This window comes from Acinonyx jubatus, chromosome A3 (genome assembly GCF_027475565.1).
Source record: "Acinonyx jubatus isolate Ajub_Pintada_27869175 chromosome A3, VMU_Ajub_asm_v1.0, whole genome shotgun sequence".
Taxonomy (NCBI): Eukaryota; Metazoa; Chordata; class Mammalia; order Carnivora; family Felidae; genus Acinonyx; species Acinonyx jubatus.
This window is the reverse complement of record NC_069388.1, coordinates 26109961-26132919: the sequence shown is the minus strand read 5'-3', so window position 1 is coordinate 26132919 and position 22959 is coordinate 26109961. Positions and strand designations below refer to the sequence as shown.

The window sequence follows — 22959 nt, the reverse complement described above, 5'->3', positions numbered from 1 at the left end:
TGCTGCTTGGACTTTCCCACTCAATATCCCAAACATCCCCGGGGAAAAAATGAAAAGATCCAAGAATATGGGTCCAAGTATAAAATTGTTTGAAATCTCACATTTTAGCTTGAAAATTCATGCTGAATTTATTTTTTAATGTTTATTTATTTTTGAGAGAGAGAGAGCACACATGAGCTGGGGAGGGACAGAGAGAGAAGGAGAGAAAGAATACCAAGCAGGTATTCAGCACAGAGCCTGATGTGGGGCTTGAACTCACGAACTACACGACCATGCCCTGAGCTGAAATCAAGCGTTGGCTGTTTAACCAACTGAGCCACCCAGGCGCCCCTCTTGCTGACTTTGTATTCAACTTTACCCACAGGAGAGGATACACTGTGAAGTTTACGAATCTCAGGCCTCCACTCACATGGACCTCGGAGACCCTGAGAGGATGGTCATGTGGCCTTGTGAAATTTGCAAAAGCCAGATTTTGACCACAGTTGGTTAAGACTGCTGTTACCTTACCATTCCCGTCTTTCTATCCATCACCATATCCCTAACAGTGGGTGGCAATGGAATGACCCATGGGCATTTTGTATTTGTAATGCTGTATTCTTTTTCTTTAAAAACAGTTTTCTTTTTCTTTTTTTGTTTTTTTTTAATAGTCTTTTGGGGAGGGGGGCTCTTTCTTTTGGTATCATTTTTCTTAAAGAAATCTCCCCAAATTGCATAAGTTTCTATCTCAGCAAACTGGATTCACTCCGAGTAAAAATGTCTCTGTTTTGATTTCAAATCACCATTTGGGAATGGTGATTTTTCCCAAAAGAATCTTGTAGGAAAATGAACGCTGCAGGAAGCCAGGCACTCCGTCTCCTGGCGCCCCGTGGAGGTGGGACAGGACTGGCCTACTCCAAGGTTCACACAAGGCTCCCACCCCTTTCCACCAGGTGGTTCTTCAAGGGCATCAGCCGGAAGGATGCGGAGCGCCAACTTCTGGCCCCGGGCAACATGCTGGGCTCCTTCATGATCCGGGACAGCGAGACCACCAAAGGTAACACAGCCCTCCCCACCCTGCCCGCCCTGCAGGGGTACCCCAGGCATGACTGGCCGCCACGCTCCCTCTACAAATGCAATTCTGCTGAGTAACTCACCCAGCCCACCAGACTGCCACATTTTCTCCTGCCCTTTGCTCGAGCCTGGTTTGGGTCTTCTTAGCTTCTGTAGTTCCTGGTTGGGTCCCTAGAAGTAAGCCCCAGTGCTTGTGGACCCTTAACAAAAATATTCTAGTGAAGCTTGATCTTTACCAGCTTGTATTACTTAAAATACCCATCGCAGTATATCTTGTCCACAAAGCTGATTGCCCTTCCTTCCATAAGGAAGGGGTAGACCAGCCCGCAGGAAGAGCCCCAGGCCAGGCTCCTCTGAGACTGCTTCAACTGTCTCTTTTGATGTTTTTTGGAAGTTTTGATGTTGGCGACCTGCTTCCTGAAGTTCCTGGGCGGTGAGGTTGGTTTTCTGCAGGGCCGTTGCACAGGAAGCTAGAACAGTACTCAAAAACATCACATCACTCAAACTGGCATCAGTTGAGGCTAACTTTCCCAAAGGAAGGAATAGAAATAAGGAGTCTCGTGATGTCAGATTTCATACATGGAAGCGTGTTTACTAATATGTTTAGACTCGAAGCTGCTTGGTTCAGATTAGTCAAGTAAATTGTACAAAGTGTGACCCCACAGTACCCTAAGCAGTTTTGGGGACATCCAACAAAGGCGTCTGTGTGGTCCTCTACTCTACTGCTGGATGTCTGAATTGGCCGAGCCTGAACATGGCAGGATAACGCCACTCACAATCAGTGTTTCAGACCAGTGAATATTTAGGCTTAATTTTCTCCCACCCAACAAGCCCCCTTCAAGCCCAGGGACAAGAGAAATAGGACAAAAAGGCAAAGCTGTATACAACCCCCATCTTCTCCTCTCCGACTGCTCCCAGGGCAGCTGGGGGATTGGTTGAGCTGGTCCATTCTGCAGATAGAGGCTGAGAAGCCAAAGAAACAACCCAGACCTGCAGGCCAGAAGGGTGAGCCTGGTTCCCTCTCACAGCTCTCCAGAGGTAGGGCCGTAGGGACCCATTTAGCCAATTTAATAAAAGTGGCAGCACGAGTGCCCTGAATCCCGGCCTGCTGTTTCTTGGATTCTGCCCCACCCCATCTAGCATCAGCCAAGCCAGCCTCACCTTGGCTGGGCAGAGTGGCAATGAGTGGGGTGGGGAGCCAACGGCCTGGGTTTGAATCCTGGCTCTGCGGCTTACCAGCTGCATGGCTGCAAGTGAGTTAATGCACCTGCCTGGACCTCAGTCTCCTTGCCTGTAAAATGATGGTGCTATAAAACCTGTACCATGTGGGGTTATTCATTCATTACAATAAGTTATGTAATTCATTATATTCATATAATTACAATTCATTGTAGAGGCTATTATTCATATTTATTCATAGTTTATTTGGACAAAGTTCTTAGGACAGTGGCTGGCATATATGGTCACTTGTTATTCATGCAACAATTTAAACCCCTGCAAGATCCTGAGACACAGTGGAGCAATGGAGCTCCATTGTGGTGGAGCAAACTGAGAGACAGAGAGGCTAATAGCGTGCCCAAGGACACACAGCTTGCAAATGGCAGAAGTATGGTCATGGACTGAAAGACTTGGGTGTTTCTGGTCTATGCGATGTCATGCACATTAGGTTCTATTCTTGCGGTCACAAATTACCACGAACTCTGTGGCTCAAAACAAGATAAACTTATTATCTTACAGTTCTAGAGCTCAGAAGTCTGAAATCAGTCTCGCTGGCCTCAAGTCCTGGTGTCCGCAGGGCTGGTTCCTTCTAGAGACCTCAGGAAATAATCTGATTCCTTGCCGTCGTCAGCTTCTAGAGGCCACTGGCATTCCTTGGCTCATGGCCCCTTTCTCACTTCTCTCCAACTTTGTGTTTCCATCTTCGCGTGTCATAGCATTGGCTTCAACCTTCCTACCTCCTCTTATAAGGACCCTCGTGCTTCCATCGGGCCCACCTGGACAATCCAAAATAATGTCCCATCTCCAGATCCTAATGGAACCACATCCTCCAAGCCCCTTTACTACATAAGCTAAGAAAGTCATAGGTTCCAGCCATTAGGACAGGGACATCTTGGGGGGCTGCTGTTCAGCCTACCACAATATTTCATGTTTACATTTCAATAACCAGACTGCATTTTGTTGTTGCTAATTTTTTGTTTGTTTCTGAGTAACGTATTTACCAATCCGATGTGGTGTCTTGGCTTTTGTGATAGATGATAGATAGATATAGATGATAGATAGATAGATAAGTGAGAGCCAACATTTACTGAGTGTTCACATCTTGAGTGCTACATTGCATTACTTCTTTTATTTATTTATTTATTTATGAGAGAGAGAGAGAGAGAGAGAGAGAGAGAGAGAGAGAGAGAGAGAACAAGCGGGGGAGGGGCAGAGAGAGAGGGAGACACAGACTCCGAAGCCGGCTCCAGGCTCTGAGCTGTCAGCACAACGCCCGACACGGGGCCTGAACCCACGAACCATGAGATCATGACCTGAGCTGAAGTCGGATGCTTAACTGACTGAGCCACCCAGGCGCCCCAGCATTACATCTTTTAATCCTCAGGCAATGTGATAAAGTAGGGGGAGTGATGGTGACCAATCCCATCTCACAGATGAGGAAGCCGAGGCACACGGCGGTGACATAGCACTTGTTCAGAGTCTGTCTGCTGGACATGGAGGAGGCTGGACAACAACCCAGACGGCCTGACTCCACAGCCCACTCTTAACTCGACTCCACTGCCCAGGTGCCCACACAGTGTCAGCAGTGGCCTTACAGGGGTGTCGGGAGGGGGTGTCAGAGTGCTAACACGAGGTGGCAAGGCTGAGACCCCACTCCTGAAGGATTTCTCTCTGGCCAATGCAGGAAGCTACTCTTTGTCAGTGCGAGACTACGACCCCCAGCACGGGGACACGGTGAAACATTACAAGATCCGGACCCTGGACAGCGGGGGCTTCTACATCTCCCCACGGAGCACCTTCAACACCCTGCAGGAGCTGGTGGCTCACTACAAGAGTGAGTCCTGCCCAGGGCTGCGTCCCAACCAGCGTGGACTCGTCTGTCAAGAATCCTAGTGAAGGGTGCCCTGTAGCCTCTAAGGCCTGCTGAGCTCTTCCTGACCCTCCCTAGACAAATAGTTGCTGTGAGGGTTTTTTTTTAATGTTTAGTTTTGAGAGAGAGAGAGAGAGAGAGAGAGAGAGAGAGAGAGAGACAGAGCGTGAGTGGGGAAGGGGCAGAGAGAGAGAGGAAGACACCGAATCTGAAGCAGGCTCCAGGCTCTGAGCTGTCAACACAGAGCCCGACCTGCGGCTCCAACTTATAAACCACGAGATGATGACCTGAGCCGAAGTCGGATGCCTAACTGACAGAGCCACCCAGGCGCCCTGACAAATAGTTGCTTTGATTCTCCTGAAGTCTCAGGCTTGTTGAGCAGGAGGGTCAAGGTGGCATCTTGGGAATGTCCCCGATGGTAGCAGCCACAGGCAGAAGACAAGGCAGGGAGGCCTCCAAGGGGAAGCCTCTAGCTGGCTGCCCTCCACTAACCAAGGGCTCTGTTCCAGAGGGGAGTGATGGACTCTGCCAGAAGCTGATAGTGCCCTGCGTGTCCTCCAAGCCCCAGAAGCCATGGGAGAAAGATGCCTGGGAGATCCCACGGGAATTACTCAAGCTAGAGAAGAAACTTGGAGCCGGGCAGTTTGGGGAAGTCTGGATGGGTAAGGATCCAGGGCCAGAGGGTGGAGGGAGGGCAGAAAGACAAGGAGGTCTTTGCTTCCAGGAACGGACTGAGGCAAAGTTGGGATGCCACCGGGTGTAAGGGGAGATTTGAATAATAACCATAAAGGAGCAATTCCTTTGATAGCAACCACATTGTCCTGCTATGCAAACACTGATTTGCCTTGGAGGCCAGGCTTGTTGGGGTCCAGGTCTTCCTTCTGGGAAGGAGGAGTCCTGGATGAGGAATCTGCTTCCTTGTGTGGAGCTGGAACAGTCCACCAGTCTGGGGTGGAGATAACCAGAGGCCTCCTAGGATGATGAAAAAGTGGGGAAATGTAGTTTGGAGATTTTCAGGTAAGTTCAATGTTGCCAACTGATGAACAAGCTGCCCTGAGCGCTCGTCATGTGCCCAGCGCCATGCGAAGGCATCGTGGGGCACCCAAAAGGCAGGCTGTCCGGCCCCTAATAACTTGAGAACAGCAGTGCCTTCTCTGCAGGATGTGGGGTAGATGCCTGGCCAGTGCCCGGTGCACTCCACCATGTTCCAAATGGGAGCGAAGGTGACTTACAGAGATGCAAACAATTCAGCCAGAAAAAATAAGTTTAAATTTCATGTATTTCAAATACATTTACTAAGACCCTGTTGTGTGCCAGGTATTGAATAAGAGAATGTGGCAGAGAAAGTATAGAGAAGAATGTAAAATGGATCTGGGTGATAAGGTTAGAAAACCAAAAATATTATGTAAGGCCTTAGACTCTCACCACAGGAAGACCTCAGATCTGGATTCGAGCTTCCTGGCAGCCAAGGCAAAAATGGAAACACAAGTAATTATGAGATTTACAAGATCAACAAGATGAAGCAGGGGTGTGGTGGGTTGGGTCCCTGTGGTGGGAGGGGGAGTTGGGTGCTTGAGAGACTGATTGATAGGCAGGCTGATTGGTGCACAAAAAGGAAGGGGGAGTTTGGTGGATGAGGAGGTGGGCAAAGCGGGCAAGGCCAAATCATGCAGGGCCTTGTGGACCGTGATATGGCTGGTGTTTATTTTGAGAGCAGTGTTAAGATTAAAACATTTTAAGCAAAGATAGTGTGTATGTATGATTATGTGTCAAAGCAAAAGTGGTGTGTGTGTGTGCCCATGCGTGTGCAAGTAATAACTGAGCGTTGTTTTGAGGCGATTCTTGAATCCTGACAACAGCCCTTCAAAGGCAGTGCTGATCCTTTCCACTTGGCACATGAGGAAACCACAGCTCAGAGAGGTCAAGTGACTTACCGAAAGGCACACAGCCAGGAAGTGGTGAACTAGCCTTCAAGCTGCATCTTTCTGAGGCCAAAGCCTTTCCCTTTCTGAGGACTGAGATAAGCAGGGAAGGCTTTCTGGAGGAGGCAGGCCTGCAGCAGGGCCTCCCAGAGCTGTGGGGAAAGAGCAGTGGGTTCTGACCACCTTTCCTGTTCCCTCTCCTGCTCCAGCCACCTACAACAAGCACACCAAGGTGGCCGTGAAGATGATGAAGCCAGGGAGCATGTCCGTGGATGCCTTCCTGGCAGAGGCCAACCTGATGAAGACTCTGCGGCATGATAAGCTGGTGAAACTGTATGCAGTGGTCACCAAGGAGCCCATCTACATCATCACAGAGTTCATGGCCAAAGGTGCTGCCCTCTGGGGGCTGGGGATGCAGGCCGTGGCTCATACTAGTCGATTACGGACTCAGAGGTGACTCTGACATGGCTCTTGCCCTCAAGATGCCCCTGGTCTGGCCTGGAGCTCTTCTTGAACTTGAGTACTTGGGCCTCCATTGGCAGTGAGTGGCCCAGCCCTCCTGGTTCATGGGGTAAAATCATGGTAAGGGGATGCCAGAGGACGGGGAGCTCACGGAGCTACAGGAGAGGGCAGTATGGCCAGAGCCCCGCTGGGTAATGCTAGAAGAGGCTTAAGCCTTCGAGGCTGGGGGCGGCTCCCTGCCTCACCAGCCATCCCTCCTGTGTGGACCATGCTCTGGAAAAGAGTTGGCCAAGCACTCGTTCCGAGCTGCCCGCACCCGGCCGACCCGTGATTTCTCAGGGAGTTTTTTTAGGCCACCACTCCACAACCATTTTCAATCCCTGCCCATTTTTCGATAAACAGCAGCAGCACGTCACGCAACCTCATTTAGTGCAATCTGGAAACCTGAAAACGCTTTTCATTTTCTAAATACACAGTTATGCCGGCACCCTAAAGCCATGGCCCCGGTCCACCAGGCTCAGAAAGCTCTCTCTCCCTCAAAAGAAATAGTGATTGCCCCCCGGTCTAGTAATCACAAAGTCATCTTTAAAAACACTCCAACTGTATGTCTCAAACACAAGGAGTGGCGAGTAAATGTTTTTATTGAAGTCTATCACAACGAACAACTTTAACCATTCACCAAAACAGTGACCGCAGTCCTGTGGCTTCCCCCCCGCCCCCCAACAGGAAGCCTGCTGGACTTCCTGAAAAGCGTAGAGGGCAGCAAGCAGCCATTGCCAAAGCTCATCGACTTCTCAGCGCAGGTGAGAGTCCAATGGGGAAGTGGGGGGAGGGGACAGGAATTCAATGATTTATGTAAAACGTTCTCATTGGACACGTGCTGTAATAATAGCACGCAATCATAGCTAACATGTACTGAGCGCTCAGAACAACAGTCCAGCTGGCCCTCCAACAACGCGAGTGAACTGTGGCAGGTCCACTTATAAGTGGGTTCTTTTTTTTTTTTTTTTAACTTTTTCTTTACATTTATTTATTTTTGATAGAGAGAGACAGAGCACCAGTGGGGGAGGGGTAGAGAGAGAAAGAGACACAGAATCCGAAAGCAGCCTCCAGGCTCCGAGCTGTCAGCCCAGAGCCTGACACGGGGCTCGAGCTCACCAACCCCGAGATCATGACCTGAACCGAAACTAAGAGCCGGATGCTTAACCGACTGAGCCACCCAGGCGCCCCGCGGATTCTTTTTTATAGATTACAGTACCGTAAATGTATGTTCTCTTTCTTATGATTTCCTTAATACCATTTCTCTTCTCAGGCTTGTTTTATTGTAAGAACACAGGATATAATACACATAACATACAAAACACGTATTAACCAATTGTTTTATGTTATCGGTAAGGCTTCCTGTCAATAGTAGGCTATTAGTAGTTAGGTTTTGGGGGGAGTCAGAAGTTATATGTGGATTTCTGACTGTGTGGGGGTTGGTGCTCCTGACCCTGTGTTGTTCAAGGGTCAACTGTATACTTAAAAAAAGGGTTTTTTGGGGCCCCTGGGTGTCGCAGTCGGTTAAGCGTCCGAGTTCAGCCAGGTCACGATCTCGCGGTCCGTGGGTTCGAGCCCCGCGTCAGGCTCTGGGCTGATGGCTCAGAGCCTGGAGCCTGTTTCCGATTCTGTGTCCCCCTCTCTCTCTGCCCCTCCCCCGTTCATGCTCTGTCTCTCTCTGTCCCAAAAATAAATAAAAAACGTTGAAAAAAAAATTAAAAAAAAAAAGTTTTTTTTTACATTTATTTATTTTTGAGAAACAGAGTGAGACAAAGCGTGAGCGGGGGAGGGGCAGAGAGAGAAGGAGATGCAGAATCTGAAGCAGGCTCCAGGCTCTGAGCAAGCGGTCAGCACAGAGCCTGATGGGGGCTGGAAACCACAAACTGTGAGATCGTGACGTGAGCCGAAGTCAGACGCTCAACCGACTGAGCCACCCAGGCGCCCCAACTGTATACTTTTTATGTGTCTTGTAGGTACTGGTTCATCCAGTCCTCACATGAACCTTAGAGTGGGATTTTTATGATCTGTTCTTATGGAACAGACTACTCCAAAGCTTAGTAGCTTGAATTAACAGCAATGTATTATTTCTTGTGATTCTGTGGGTTGACTGGGGTTGGCTGGGTGGTTCTTCTGTTCCACATGGTGAAACTGAGGTCACTCATGTGGATGCATTCTGCTGAGAACTTGCCTGGGGCTAGAATGGCCAACATGGCGGCTCATCCTCTGGGGTCTCTCTCCTGTGGACCTTCGTCACTTGATAGTCCAGTCAGAGCTTCTTTACAGCATGGTGGCTCGGTTCCAAGAGGGAGTATTCCAACAGGTCTAGCTCTGTGTGCAAGGCCTTATGAATCCTCTCCTCCTATCATGCTTGCTTCTGTTTCATTGGCCAAAGTATGGCCCACAGCCCAGTCCAGAGTCAGTATGGGAGGGGACTGCACAAGGGCATGAGTCCCAAGAGACACAGTCCATTGGGGGCCACCAGTGTAGCAGTCTGGCCACAGATAGGTAATTGTTACCCCATTTTACAGAATAGGATATTAAGGCATAGAGAGGAAACTGAGGCCCAGTGAGGTTAAGTAGTTTGCCTAAATCACTGTGTTGATTTGGGGGGATATGGCAGTGAATGAAATGGAGAGTATTTCTCTCCTCCCAGAGTTTAGAGACATTAAACAACTGAATCTCCGAAAGAGCCATTACCCAAGTGATCCTGGCTCAGCGTCAAAAGAAAGCAGTATCCAGCAAAACAAATAATGTACACAAACCACAGAAGCACTCTTAAAATCCCAATTTCTTTCTCATCTTCCCTTTACTCTTTGCAGCTCTTCTTACCTGCGGCCTGAGTGCTTTTCACTTCTGTCCTCTGTCATCCTCTCCTCTCTGTGGGAAACCGGGAGGAAAGGGATGCTGTGGGAGTACATGGCTAGAGCATTTATCATGGTCCAGGAGCAACCCAAGAGGTCTTCCCAGAGGAAGAGGCTTCTAGGCTGAATCCTTAAGGGTGAGTGGAAATTAGGCAGCTGGAATGGAGAGAGAAGAGTATTCTAGATAGAAGAAACAGCCTGTGCCAAAGCCCATGGGGGAAAAACAAAAGAGCTGGGCCTGGTCAGTTGGACCCTGGGACTGGCAAAGATAAAGGGGGTGTGGTTTGCAGCCTGGAGGGTGTTAAGTGAGACGTGCCTAGGGCCTAGGGCTGTGTCTTCTGGAGATCTTTAAGGCAGAACTCATTTGAGTATGAAAATCCCAATGGTGGGGGAGGGGATGTCCAGAGGTATAAAAAAAAGAGGCCTTAAATTTTTTTCTAATGTTTATTTTTGAGAGAGAGAGAGTCAGACAGACAGAGCATGAGTTGGGGAGGGGCAGAGAGAGAGGGAGACACAGAATCTGAGGCAGGATTCAGGCTCTGAGCTGTCAGCACAGAGCTCGATGCAGGGCTTAAACTCACGAACATCGAGACTGTGACCTGAGCCGAAGTCAGACACTTAACCGACTGAGCTACCCAGGCACCCCCAAAAAAGGCTTTAAGTTTTGGAGCCTGGAATGCCAGAGGCACATGGAAATCAAGGCCTGATATTTATTTTCACTGTAATGGTCCCTGTCCCTAGGCAAACAATAGTCTGGCCTGTAACTAAATTATAACCATCAGACTGGCAAGTAATCTTGCTGGGGGAGAGTCAGGCTAGGCAGAAGCCACTCTCCCTGTTTCACAGATGGGAAAACAGAAACCAAGGGAGCGAAAGAGGTTCCTGGCCCTTGTATGTCCAGGGCAGAGGGTCTGGGGATAGGAAGGAGGCAACCTGGGGACCTGGTCTTCACCTCCAGTCCTAGAGAGGCAGATTGTGCAGTAGAAGATGCCCCAGCCCTGTCACCAACTGGCCGTCTGGGCCTCAGATCTACCATGAACCTGAGTGTCTTCATTTGTCAAATGAGGGAATTAGACCATATCTGTACTTTTCAAGTTCAAAAGCCCTTTTTTAAGCCATAATTCTGTTGATCAAATGAAATCTTATATAGCAGCTGAATATTTTGTTTAATTTTTTAAAAATGTTTTTCTTTATTTTTGAGAGAGAGAGAGAGAGAGAGAGAGAGAGAGACAGAGCATGAATGGGGGTGGGGCAGAGAGAGAGGGAGACACAGAATCTGAAGCAGGCTCCAGGCTCTGAGCTGTCAGCACAGAGCCTGACGTGAGGCTCAAACTCACGACCTGAGGCAAAGTCAGATGCTCAACCGACTGAGCCACCCAGGTGTCCCAGGAGCCAATAGTTTAAAACAGAGCGGCTCTGATTGAAGAGGGTGCCCTTTGCTTTGTCCTGTCACTCACAAGACAACCTTGAGGTATCAGTAGGATTCGGTTTGAAGAGCCCGGAGCTCGAACAGCCCTACAGACCCTTCCAGCCCTAATTCTGTGGGTTCCCCGATAACTCTCAGAAGTAAACCCAAGTTTTAATGCTCAACATCAAGGCAGCCTGCTTGGTGCTTATGAAATCTCACCCCCTCAGCGACTCCTAGTTCTTAGACCACCCCTGAGCCCAGGGAACCTCTTCGTTACTCATTCAGGTGACAAACCCTTGAGAAGCCACGCTGTGTAGGTACATGGACGGAGGAGTCACACAGAGTTTTGGTATTGATCCCAGTTCTGCCTGTGTAGCTTTGAGCAAGTTCCTTAACCTCTCTGAATGCCACTTTCCTCAACAGGGAGCATGAATAGCCACTGTTAAAGTGGATACTTACGTGCCAGACACTGTTGTAAACCCTTGATGCAGGCATGGAGGATTAATCCTCACATGACCCCTCAGAAGCAGGTTCTATTGTCGCCCTCCTTTTACAGAGAAGAAAAGGAAGGCACAGAGTAGTGAAATAGCTTGCTTGAGATCACAGAGCTGTGGGGCTCAGGCTGAGCTGGTCCAACTCCGGAGTCACTGAGGCATTAACCTCTACTATCTCCCAAATTGGGTGAATCCCACCTGCCCCACTGAGCATATGTGAAAATCAATAACGTGAATGTCTGCCTGTGGGCACTAAAAAATGGTAACTGGTAGCATGAGTGCCTGTTCTTTCAAATCTAAGGCCACAAATCCAGGTAGAGTAATGGATTAGTGCACAGATGCTGAGCTGGGCTTTTGGGGTTCCAATCCTGGTCTCCACTTGGACCAGTTACTTATTTCTCTAGGGTTAACCTTTCTTGCCTGGGAAATATGGCTGATAGCAATCGTGCCTCCCCCCAAAGCACAGAGTAAATGCGATTTCAGCTCAAGTATCATCTTCCGATAAATGAATAAACGACAATGTTTTCCATTAACATAATAACCCTTGTTAACTCTTCTGTCGTCTAAGGACTCCTGATAAATGTCCCCCTCCCCCCGCCCCGGCAAGACCTTGTCTCATCTCACCCCTAGCCTGCGATTCCCAACAAAAGCACAGTCTCAAGTTTTTGCTGGAAAGCTTGAAGCCTCACACCTCAGTTCCAGTAGCCATGGGTGCCCCCTGCTGGCCACTTCCCAAAAGTGTGCCCCCCACTTGCCTCTGACCTCGAGTAGGCTTGTTTTGGTTTGGTCTGTCTTGCCATGCTCCCCTATCCCACCCCCCAAATCTCACCAGATTGCACCCAGCTGCAATCCTCCAAAACAATCCTCCAATTCTGCAGTAATTAGAGGCAACGTGGGGCACAGGTATTGGAAATCCACAGACTGGTTTGAATCCGGCATTCAAAATTTTCCTGGTTGTATAATCTGGAAAGTGTCCCCCCTCTATAAAACATATAAACGTATTATAATGAGACCTGGCCCAAGGAGCTCAAAGCCCAATTTGTAAACTGTAAGTACTGTTTTCTGGGTGTCTGGGAGCTCATTATAAACCTCTTTATGAGAGTTAAACGCACAAACCCTTGTAAGTGAAAAATGTCTCTGAGGAAAAAAATCCCACATCTTTCTGTCAGAGGCTTCCAGGGACCCATTCATTGTGAATAAGAATCCTCCATGCAGGGGCACCTGGCTGGCTCAGTTGGAAGCGCATGGACTCTCGATCTCGGTGTCATCAGTTCAAGCCCCATATAGAGATTACTTAAAAAAGATTTTTTTAACTTAAAAAAAAAAAGAATCTTCCATATAGTCTATTATTCATTCAGCAGCCATAATGGCATTACAATATGCATCAGGCCATGTCATACTCCTGCTCCAGTCCTTCTACCATCCTCCCATTGCACTCAGAATACAGTCCAACCCCTCTTCAAACCTAGAAGGTTCTTCACAACCAGCCGCCTCCCTTTCAACTTCAACTCCATGTGGCAACTTCTGCTCAGCCCCCTGTTCCGTGAACACCCAAACTCATTCCTACCTCTGGGCCTTTGCATATGATGTTCTTGCTGCCAGGAATACTCTTATTTCACACACTTAGTACCACCACTTGGATCTTTGCCAAAACTTCACCTCCTCAAAGCAGCCTTCCCTGACCACCCAATCCAAAACAGCCCTCTACACTTCATGTCCTGCTTCTGCTTTATCCTTTATGGCACTTACTGCCACCTGCAGGGGCATTGCCTGCCTCAGCACCCGCTCAAGTAATAGGTCTGGCACCCGGGAGACACTCAGTAGATTTTTGTTGAATGAATAAATGAATTTTCCCCACCCAAGCTTGAGAATGAAGAAGGTACAAGAGATATACAGCAGAGTATGACATTAGCCTAGGTTGTCCCCAGAAAGAGGGCTGGGGATGAAAGTACCTCACAGTATCCTGGTGTGTGTGTGGGCGGGGGAGGTTCCTGGGAAAATAATGCCATTGCTTTTTCCTCAAAGTAGTCTCTGGGAGTTTGGGAACCCTAGAGAAAAACCCCCAAAGAGAACCAGGCCCTGAGATTCCCCCCAGCCTGGACATGAAGGTAGAGAAATGCCAACCTGAGCTCAGGACCCTTCCATAAGAAAGGGGGAGCTGCATGCACACACTCCCCTGTTTTCTCAAACTTGGACGCTCCTCTTGTGTTTTGGGGTGGGACCCACCTTGGGCTGGGCCACTTGTGAGGATGGAGGTGTCTCTGTTTTGGGTGGAGATTGCAGAAGGCATGGCCTTCATCGAGAAGAGGAACTACATTCACCGAGATCTCCGAGCCGCCAACATCCTGGTCTCTGCGTCCCTGGTGTGCAAGATTGCCGACTTTGGCCTGGCGCGTGTCATTGAGGACAATGAATACACGGCCCGGGAAGGTAGGGAGCGCCACCCAGGGACCGTGGGGCCACTTGGGTGGGCTGTGAGTGCTGAGAGTTGAGACATGTGTCTGTCCTGGCACCAGCTCTTGTCATTAAGCTTGATGGAGTCCTTCTGGATAGAGTCTCCAGGCCTGTAGTCTCACCTAGTGGCTCTGATCAATTTTAGGTTGCGCTAGCCAAGTGCATGTTGGATTTAAGGGGAGGGCAACTTTGTGGGTAATAGATGAAAACTGGGAAAAATCCAAATGTCCATAAGTAGTAGAATGGATATATAAGTTGTGGTACATTCATGTAATATAATGTTATGCAGCAATGGAAAATTCCAAACCAGTGCTACATGCAAGAGTCGTTGCAGGATGGCTCCATTTATATAAAATTCAGAAACAGGCAAACTCGCGTATGAATAGCAACATTATTCATAACAGCCAGAAACTGGAAGCAACAACAGAATATTGTTCAGCCACAAAAAAGGAACGAAGTACTGATACATGCTAACCATGGATACACTTTCAAAACATCATGTTAAGTGAAAGAAGCCAGACACCAGGATGGCATATTGTATGATTCCATTTATACGAGGCCTTGAGGACCCTACTCTTCAGGGGCTGTGGTTCACTGCAGTATCAGCTGAATCAACGAGGGGGCCCAGAGTGTCAGCTCCCCCGCCACACCCCACACCCCTCTGCCTGTTCCTCTCTACTCTAGATATCTGTCCTGAGGATAGATACCCCTTGCTTCCGCAGAGGCGGGACTGAAGGGTGTGCCCCTGTCCTGTTCCCTAGCACACGCCCAGCCCTGACTGCTCCCAGACTCTCGCTGACTCTGCTCTGTCCAACCCCACAGGGGCCAAGTTCCCCATCAAGTGGACGGCTCCTGAGGCCATCAACTTTGGCTCTTTTACCATCAAATCAGACGTCTGGTCCTTTGGTATTCTGCTGATGGAGATCGTCACCTATGGCCGGATCCCTTACCCAGGTAGGGAAGGGGGCATCAGCTGCGACTGCTTCCATGGCCCAGCCTGGGTCCCTTCACTTGTCAGTGTGTCCATTCAGGCAGAGATCTTGATCCTTGCCCCCAACCTCCCCTCACCTGCCCCATCTCAGTTCAATGTACCACCATCCACCCAATTTCTTAGGCTGAAAATCTGGGGGCTTCCTTGGTCCTTCCTTTTCTCTCACGCCTTGCTACATGCAAGCAGTCACAAGATTCTGGCCATTTGACTCCAAAATACACACCCAGGGGCACCTGAGTGGCTCAGTTGGTTAAGCAACCGACTCTTGATTTTGGCTCAGGTTATGATCCACGGTTCTTGAGTTCGAGCCCTGCAGGTTATGATCCATGGTTCTTGAGTTCGAGCCCTGCAGTGCAGAGCCTGCTTGGGATTCTCTCTCTTTGCCCCTCTCCTGCTCATGCTCACTCTCTCTCTCTCTCTCAAAATAAATACACTTTAAAAAATATACATCCACTTTTTTTTTTTAATGTTTATTTTTGAGCATCATGATCTCACAGTTCGAGGGTTCAAGACCGGCGTCGGGCTCTGTGCTGACAGCTCAGAGCCTGGAGCCTGTTTGATTCTGTGTATCCCTCCTTCTGTCCCTCCCCCGCTCATGCTCTGTCTCTCTCTCAAAAATAAATATTAAAAAATTTTTTTTTAAATTTTCCCCACCAGACACTGAGCTCTATGAAGCCAGAAAACACGTCTATATTCCTCATTAATATATCTGCACTGCTCACCTCTGTGCTTGGCACATAGTCGATACTTAATAACTATTTGTTGAATGGATGAATGTATCCCCAATGTCTATGGGCAGCACCCTATGCTGAATAGACCACGTAGGTACAGATATACCCAACATGTAGATTGCCCAAGACTCAGTAAATAATGTCATTTTCTGTTCCTTTTTGGTCAGGATGTGTCCTTATGGATCTGTAGCCAGAATACCAGGAAGAAGGGGAAAGGTAGATATAAAGGGTCCCTGACTTTATGTTCTTGTCCCATCCACGATTACACTTTGAGAAATTCACTTCGCTTCTTCTACCCCAGTGTTCTCACTTTTTAAAAATATAGGCAATGATATCAACCTTGCAGAAGTGGTTATGAAGATTAGAAATAGGGGCAGCTGGGTGACTCAGTCAGTTAAGCATCCAACTCTTGATTTTGGTTTAGGTCATGGTCCGTGGCGTGTGAGTTAGAGCCCCGCACTGGGCTCTGTGCTGAGAGCACAGTCTGCTTGGGATTCTTAAAAAAAAAAATTTAATTTTAAAATTAAAAAAAAATTAAATGTCTTTAAAAAAATATTAAAGGGGGCACCTGGGTGGCTCAGTTGGTTGAGCTTCTGACTTCGGCTCAGGTCATGATCTCACGGTTCGTGAGTTCAAACTCCACATCAGGCTTGTTGCTGTCAGCACAGAGCCCGCTTCAGATCCTCTGGCCCTCTCTCTCTGCCCCTCCCCCGTTTGCACTCTCTCGAAAATAAATTAAAAAGACATTTTTGAAAAGATTAGAAATAAAAGATGTAGATACTTGGTTCATTCATCACTATTGATCAAATACCTACTATGTGTTGGGCACTGAGGATACAGTGAGAGACGAGGTCTCTGCTCATAAGGAGCACATCCTAGCCATGGAGCACATCCAGGCTAGCATGTCATCCTAGGCTCTCCATCTCAGCTGGAGATCACTGCTGAGGAGAATATGAAGCAGGACGTGTGTGAGGGAGTGACATGGGGCACCTGTGAGAGAGGGTGACATGGGGCTCCCCAGCACCTGTCAGAGCAGGTCATATGTGACTTGAAAGACAGCTCAGTGAGGATCTAGAGAAAAGATTCCAGGGAGAAGGCATTGCTTTGCTAGCTCTTAGGCCCGGAGGTGTGCCTGAAGAAAAGCAAGGAAGCCTGGTAGCTGGAGACAAGGAATGAGAGCAGATGGTGAACAATGAGGTTCGCAGGGACCAGATCAGGTAGGGCCCATGGTCATGGTGAAGGGTGTGGATTGTGGATGTTAGTCTAAGTGTATGGGAGCCATTGGAGAGTCTGGAGCAGGGAAGTAGCATCATCTGATTTCCATCTTTAAGTGATGCTTTGGTTCAACATGGAGAGTGGGTTGGGGGCTGGGGAGAAGGTAGCAGCCATAGCAGTGGGGACAGGGAGAGGTGGTAGAGACAGACGCAAGTTGATGGGTTGATACTACATTTCAAAAGAAGGAAAAATGTGACTTGCTGATGTGGAAGGTGAGACAGAGAGAGGGAGGAGAACCAGGGTCGACCCTCTTGGTTTTAGTGGAGCAGCTGGGTAGATGTTGGTCGATGGTCTAGGGATAGAACTTAAAGAGTTCTGGATTAGCCCTGTTAAATTTGACGTGACTTGTAATATCCAAGTAAAGATGTTCAAAGAAGCACTTGGATGTATGAGTTTGGTGCTACTGGTAATATAAAATCGGGGATCATAGACATGTGGAAGATTGTTCTTAGGGATACCCCACATTGGGGCGCCTGGGTGGCTCAGTCGGTTGAGCGTCCGACTTTGGCTCCGGTCATGATCTCGTGGTCTATGAGTTTGAGCCTTGCATCGGGCTCTGTGCTGACAGCTAAGAGCCTAGAACCTGCTTCGGATTCTGTGTCTCCCTCTCTCTCTGCCCCTCCCCCGCTCATGCTCTGTCTCTGTCAAAAATAAATAAAACATTAAACAAAAATTTTAAGGATACCCCACATAAACATCAGTTGAACAAGGAAATGGTCCCACTCACAGAGTGACATAGAGACAGGCTGCCTGTTTTTTTCTTGAGAGTACACCAGTAAAAACCAGGCAATCGGTTATGGGACCTGAATCCATTAGGATGCATTAGGCTGGAAGTAACAAAATAACTAAGAGTGTGGAAACAGTAGGCGAGTTCTTAGTCCCCAGGATGAGGAGCCTGGCAGGATCATGTGTCTGTGTTGAAGGAAAGCGGAGGGGTGTATCTTCCAAGGCCTCTTTTCTCATCAGGGAGGAACACCTTTCCTGCAGTCTCCTGGGAGAATGCCCCTCAGCTCCCATTGGCCAAAACTGGGTGCCATGTCCCTGCCCTGCCTGCAGGGGAGGCTGGGGAAGGGGTACCTGGCTTTCCCAGTGGGAGGGGCTCAGCTCCCAGGAGAGGTAAGAAGTGATGGCTCCCGGGGACGCAACAGTGTCTGCCACCCCAGGATTCCCTGTCCCAGTCCCTCCCTTTTTCACTCCATGGCTCCTTCTCAGGGATGTCAAACCCTGAGGTGATCCGGGCACTGGAGCATGGATACCGGATGCCTCGACCCGAGAACTGCCCCGAGGGACTCTACAACATGATGACACGCTGCTGGAAGAACCGCCCTGAGGAGCGGCCCACCTTCGAATATATCCAGAGCGTGCTGGATGACTTCTACACGGCCACGGAGAGCCAGTACCAACAGCCATGATGGGCAGAGCCCGGGCAGGGCCGAGTATCCAGCTGACGCCCGAGAGATGGTTCCAGCGCCATCTGCCTGGTGCCTGCTTGTCCTTCCCACTCCCGGACACCCACCCTCGCCCCAGCCACAGCGCCTCATCTGTCAGGTGGGTGGGCTGAACTGGACAATCTCTTTTTGACTCTAGCAATCTCCAGTCTGCCATCCTCAGGAGACCCCAAGCTGATATTTCTTCTAGTGCCTGGGACAGCTGGATTCCGGTTACAGCTGTGGTTTGGACGGGAAACTTTTAAAAATCATGAAATAAATATTTAAATAAAAGATACAAATGCTAAAGGTTTTCCTAACAGCTTGTCTTGTTCTGCCAGTTCCTGAATATCTATTTGCCTTTTTGCTAGATGACAAGACAGAAAGGGGCAGGGACCCTTCCAAAGACCAGCAGTCTGAAGAGAAATGGGGGCCGATGCTCCAGCTTTTCTAACTGCCCCCCAAGTAGTCGCTGGCTATGTTAGTTTCCTTTGGCTTCTGCAACAAATGACCACAAACTTGGTGGCTTAAAACACAAATTCATTATCTCACAGCTCCAGAGGTCAGAGTCTGAAATGGGTTTGGCAGGCCTACGTGCCTTTTGGAGCCTCTAGGGGAGAATTCATTTCCTCGTCTTTTCTGACTTCTAGAAACCAACACATTCCCTGACTCATGCTTTTCTTCCACTCGTCACTCCAAACTGCTTGTCCTCACATCTCCTTCCCTGACCGGCTCCTGCCTCCCTCTTTCACATGTAGGGATACCTGTTAGTACATTGGGCCCACCTGGAGAATCCAGACTAACTTTTCCCTTTCAAGATCTTTAATCACATCTGCAAAGCAAAGCCCCTTTTGCCATGTAAGGCAACATCTTCACAGGATCCAGGGATTAAGACAGGGACATCTTGGGCAGGGAGGAGGGGCCTTATTCCGCTAATCACATTGGCACTGGGATGCTGGATGGGTTGTGTCTCCAAAGAGCTGAGTTTGCCAAGATGATAGGAATGATTTTTCATGACTGGAGCCCGGACTTTCCTGCCAAGCCACAGTGATACTTGAGCTGGTTAGTCTGGGTCTCCCCTAGGGCTGCAGGGCTGTCCGAAGCCGGGGCATTTCCCATGGCCAAGCAGCCATCGTGGTTGTTAAGATGGTATCCACCATCGTAGGAATACCAGAGTCTGGAGATGTAGTTGCTGAGACGTATCTGGTTCCCTGCGTGGGAAGTTCTCAGTAGAGGGGAGGGAGATGTGGGAAGGAAGTAGAGAGGACAAGGATCAATGGGCCCTTCCTGCATGTTGTCTCAGTTGAAAGTGCCTGACATTAGCTTTCGTTGGAAGGGGAACAACGGGAAGAGGTGGACAGCGAGATGGGGAGCCAATGACACCTTTCTATATCATTGCATCCCCTGAAAGATTTACTTCACAGCACCTGCCAGGGTCCCCTGGAGCCCTATCCTGAATTGCTTCTGTACCCCCGAGTAGCACAGAGGAACTGGGTATAAGCAGTGGAAAGCACATCTAGCAGTGTTTCAACTTACCTAGTCAGTAACTGAATTTCTCTCCTGCTATCTTGTTTGGGATATGTTTTTGGGTATCTGAAAGCGGAGCTCATCTCCTACAGTAGGAATTTGCACTAATGATTTGTGGTGCATTGGATTGCTGTTCAGTGATCCATAGGAGGGAGCCTATTGCTACATGGACGAGACCAGGGGTCAATGCCTACCCTCCTGCTCTTTCAGTTTAACTGCCCTATACTGTGATTTATCCATCTGGTCACAGGAAAGACAGATTAAAACATGGGGACATATACAGCACCAAAGCACAGCCCATGAAAGAAAATATTGATACACTGGACTCCATTAAATTTAAAAACTCTGCTCTGAGAAAGACACTGTTAAGAAAATGAAAAGACAAGCTCCAATCTAGGAGAAAATATTTGCAAAACACATATCTGATAAAAGACCGATATCCAAAATATACAAAGCATCCTTAAAGGCCAACAATAAGAAAACAAACAACCCAATTAAGAAATGGTCAAAGACCTGAACAGACACCTCACAAAAGAAGATATGCTCAGTCTGTTAAGTGTCTGACTTCAGCTCAAGTCATGATCTCACAGTTTGTGAGTTCAAGTCCCGCATCCAGCTCCGTGCTGACAGCTCAGAGCCTGCAGCCTGTTTTGGATTCTGGGTCTCCCTCTCTCTCTCTGCCCCTCCCTGGCTTGTGCTCTCGCTCTCTCTCAAAAATAAAATAAATGAACATTAAAAAAGAAATAACAGATATGCAGGTGGCAAACAAGCCACCTGAGAAGATGTTCACCTGAGAAGACGAGAAGATGTTCAACATCATATGTCATTAGAGAAGTACAAATTGAAACAATGAAATATCACCACACATTGCTTAGAATGGCCCAAATCCAACCACTGACAATACCAAAAGCTGGCAAGAACTTGGAGCAGCAAGAACTCTCATTCATTTGCTGGTGGGGATGCAAGATGGTGCAGTCACTTTGGAAAACATTTGGTCGCCTCTTACAAAACTACACATGTTCTTACCATACAACCCAGTAATTGCGTCCCTTGACATTTACTCAAGCATGTTGAAAACTTTTGTCCACATAGGAACCTACACGCTAATGTTTGCAGTAGCTTTATTTACAATTGTCAAAATTTGGAAGTGACTAGGATGCCTTTCTACAGGTGAAGAGATGAACAAACTGTGGTATATCCATATATTGGAATATTGTTCGGTGATCCAAAGGAACGAGCCATCAAGACATGGAAGAACCCTACACAACACAGAGCTAAGTGAAAGAAGCCAACCTGAAAAGGCTACACACTGTGAAGTCCAACTGTGCCATTCTGGAAAATGCAAAACTTCAGAGATAATAAAAAGATCAGTGGTTGCCAGGGGTTTGGCAGAGAAGGAGGGATGAATAAAGAGGAATATAGGGGATTTTTAGGGTAATGGAACCATTCTGTATGATACTTTTAATGGTGGATACATATCATTATCTGTCAAAACTCAATGCATAGCACAGAGTGTATTATAATGCAAATTACAGAATTAAGTTAATGAAAATAAAAATAATAATAGGCTCACCAATTGTAACATGTAGCATACTAAGGCAACATGTTAATAATAGAGGAAACTGGAGGCCAGGTGAGGGAGTATATGAGAATTTTGTGTTTTCTACTCATTTTTCTGTAAACTTACAACTGCTCTAAAAAATAAAGTCTGGGAGCACCTGGGTGGCTCAGTCGGTTAAGAGTCCGACTCTTGATTTCAGCTCAGATCATGATCTCACAGTTCATGGGTTCGAGCCCCATGTCAGGCTCCACAGTGACAGCACAGAGCCTGCTTGGGAATTCTCTCTTTCCCTCTCTCTCTCTCTCTCTCTGATCCTCTCTCTTTCATGTTTTCTCTAAATAAATAAATAAATAAATAAATAAATAATAAGTAAATAAACATTAAAAAATAAAGTCTGCTGGGGTGCCTGGGTGACTCAGTGGGTTAAGTGTCCAACTATTGATTTCGGCTCAGGTCACGATTTTTCATGGTTTGTGAGATCAAACCCCGAACTGGGGGCTCTATGCTGACAGCACAGAGCCTGCTTGGGATTCTCTTTCTCCCTCTTTCTCTGCTTCTCCCCCTCCCTCCCTCTTTCTCTCTCTTGCTCTCTCTCTCAAAGTAAATAAACATTCTTTAAAAAGTCTGTTAAATAAAAAAGCGAAAGAAAAAAAACATGGAAATAAATTTTGTGCCACCAATGCTTTGGGAAGACTTCATGGACTCCTTCCCTGCAAGGTGGCAAAGGAAAGTGTAGATAAGATGCCCCATTCTAAGGGGGTACTTGGGTGGCTCGATCAGTTGAGCATTGGACTCTTGATTTTGGCTCAGGTCCATGATCTCATGGTTCTTTTTTTTAAACAACTTTTTGAAAAAGTCTCTGGTAACACTGGTACTGTATCCACTTTACAGCAATACATGGAATAAATGAACTTTCAGATCTTTCCCAATTTTAACACCATGACTCTTTTGAGTCCCCTTTCCAGATATTGGAAATTGAGGCTTAGCAAGATTGAGTAACTTACCTCCAGTCACACTCTTAGCTAACCAGGCCATGGTGAAGTCCATATTCAAAGATGTCTTTCTCCATGAAATACGCTGCTTTTCATCGTTTAATAAGTAGTGTATTGTATTGGGCACCTACCATCTACCTGAAGGATTATAAAATAAATGTAAAAAGACAATTGTTTATTGAATACCTACCATATAACATTATATCATTAGATCCTCATCATAAGCCTATTATTATAATCCCTACCTATTTTGCCAATGAGAATAAGGTAGTACAAGGTTAAATAAAAGAGCGGATCCTACCCTCATAGGAATCACAATCTATTAGACAGGATATAAAATAGTCAAGCAAATAATCATATACTTAATTACAAATTATTCTCCTAGTTGGACTGCTATTGGAGCTCTGGTACCCATCCCACTCATTAAATCAGGGCCTCAGGTAACCCTGGCAACGGGTCTTCCTGCCAATAGTAAAGATGGCGTCCAGAGAACAAGCGCGTTTACGCACACCCCCATTACCCACAATACAGTGGGGAAGAAGAGGAGGAGCAGTCTCTGCCAGGAGTTAATATGGCCCCCATAGTTACACCATCCTTTCGTCACCTAATCAGCGACCTCCCTGCCCAGACCAGGCTGCCGATCAGGAGTTAAGTCTTCTCGCCCCCCTGCTGAACAC

At 47.8% G+C, this 22959-nt stretch overlaps 1 protein-coding gene and 2 long non-coding RNA genes across 3 annotated transcripts in view; 2 read left to right on the top strand and 1 right to left on the bottom strand.

Moving 5' to 3' along the window:
• Positions 1–18520, top strand: part of HCK (HCK proto-oncogene, Src family tyrosine kinase) — a 41447-nt gene extending 22927 nt beyond the window's left edge. The window contains exons 6-13 of the mRNA XM_027069822.2: positions 930–1033; positions 3953–4102; positions 4648–4800; positions 6270–6449; positions 7249–7325; positions 13601–13754; positions 14601–14732; positions 17988–18520. Coding sequence (XP_026925623.1) covers positions 930–1033; positions 3953–4102; positions 4648–4800; positions 6270–6449; positions 7249–7325; positions 13601–13754; positions 14601–14732; positions 17988–18187 — 1150 coding nt within the window. The 3' untranslated portion in view covers positions 18188–18520. The remainder of the gene's footprint in view (positions 1–929; positions 1034–3952; positions 4103–4647; positions 4801–6269; positions 6450–7248; positions 7326–13600; positions 13755–14600; positions 14733–17987) is intronic.
• LOC128311135 (uncharacterized) lies at positions 161–22836 on the bottom strand. Its single transcript, XR_008289153.1, has 3 exons — positions 22653–22836; positions 22295–22420; positions 161–1520 (listed from the first exon to the last, which is right to left on the bottom strand). It is a non-coding gene; the product is annotated as an uncharacterized LOC128311135 (long non-coding RNA).
• Positions 14745–15188, top strand: LOC128311136 (uncharacterized). The gene is made up of 2 exons (XR_008289154.1): positions 14745–15085; positions 15122–15188. It is a non-coding gene; the product is annotated as an uncharacterized LOC128311136 (long non-coding RNA).
• Positions 22837–22959: the final 123 nt, after the last annotated feature.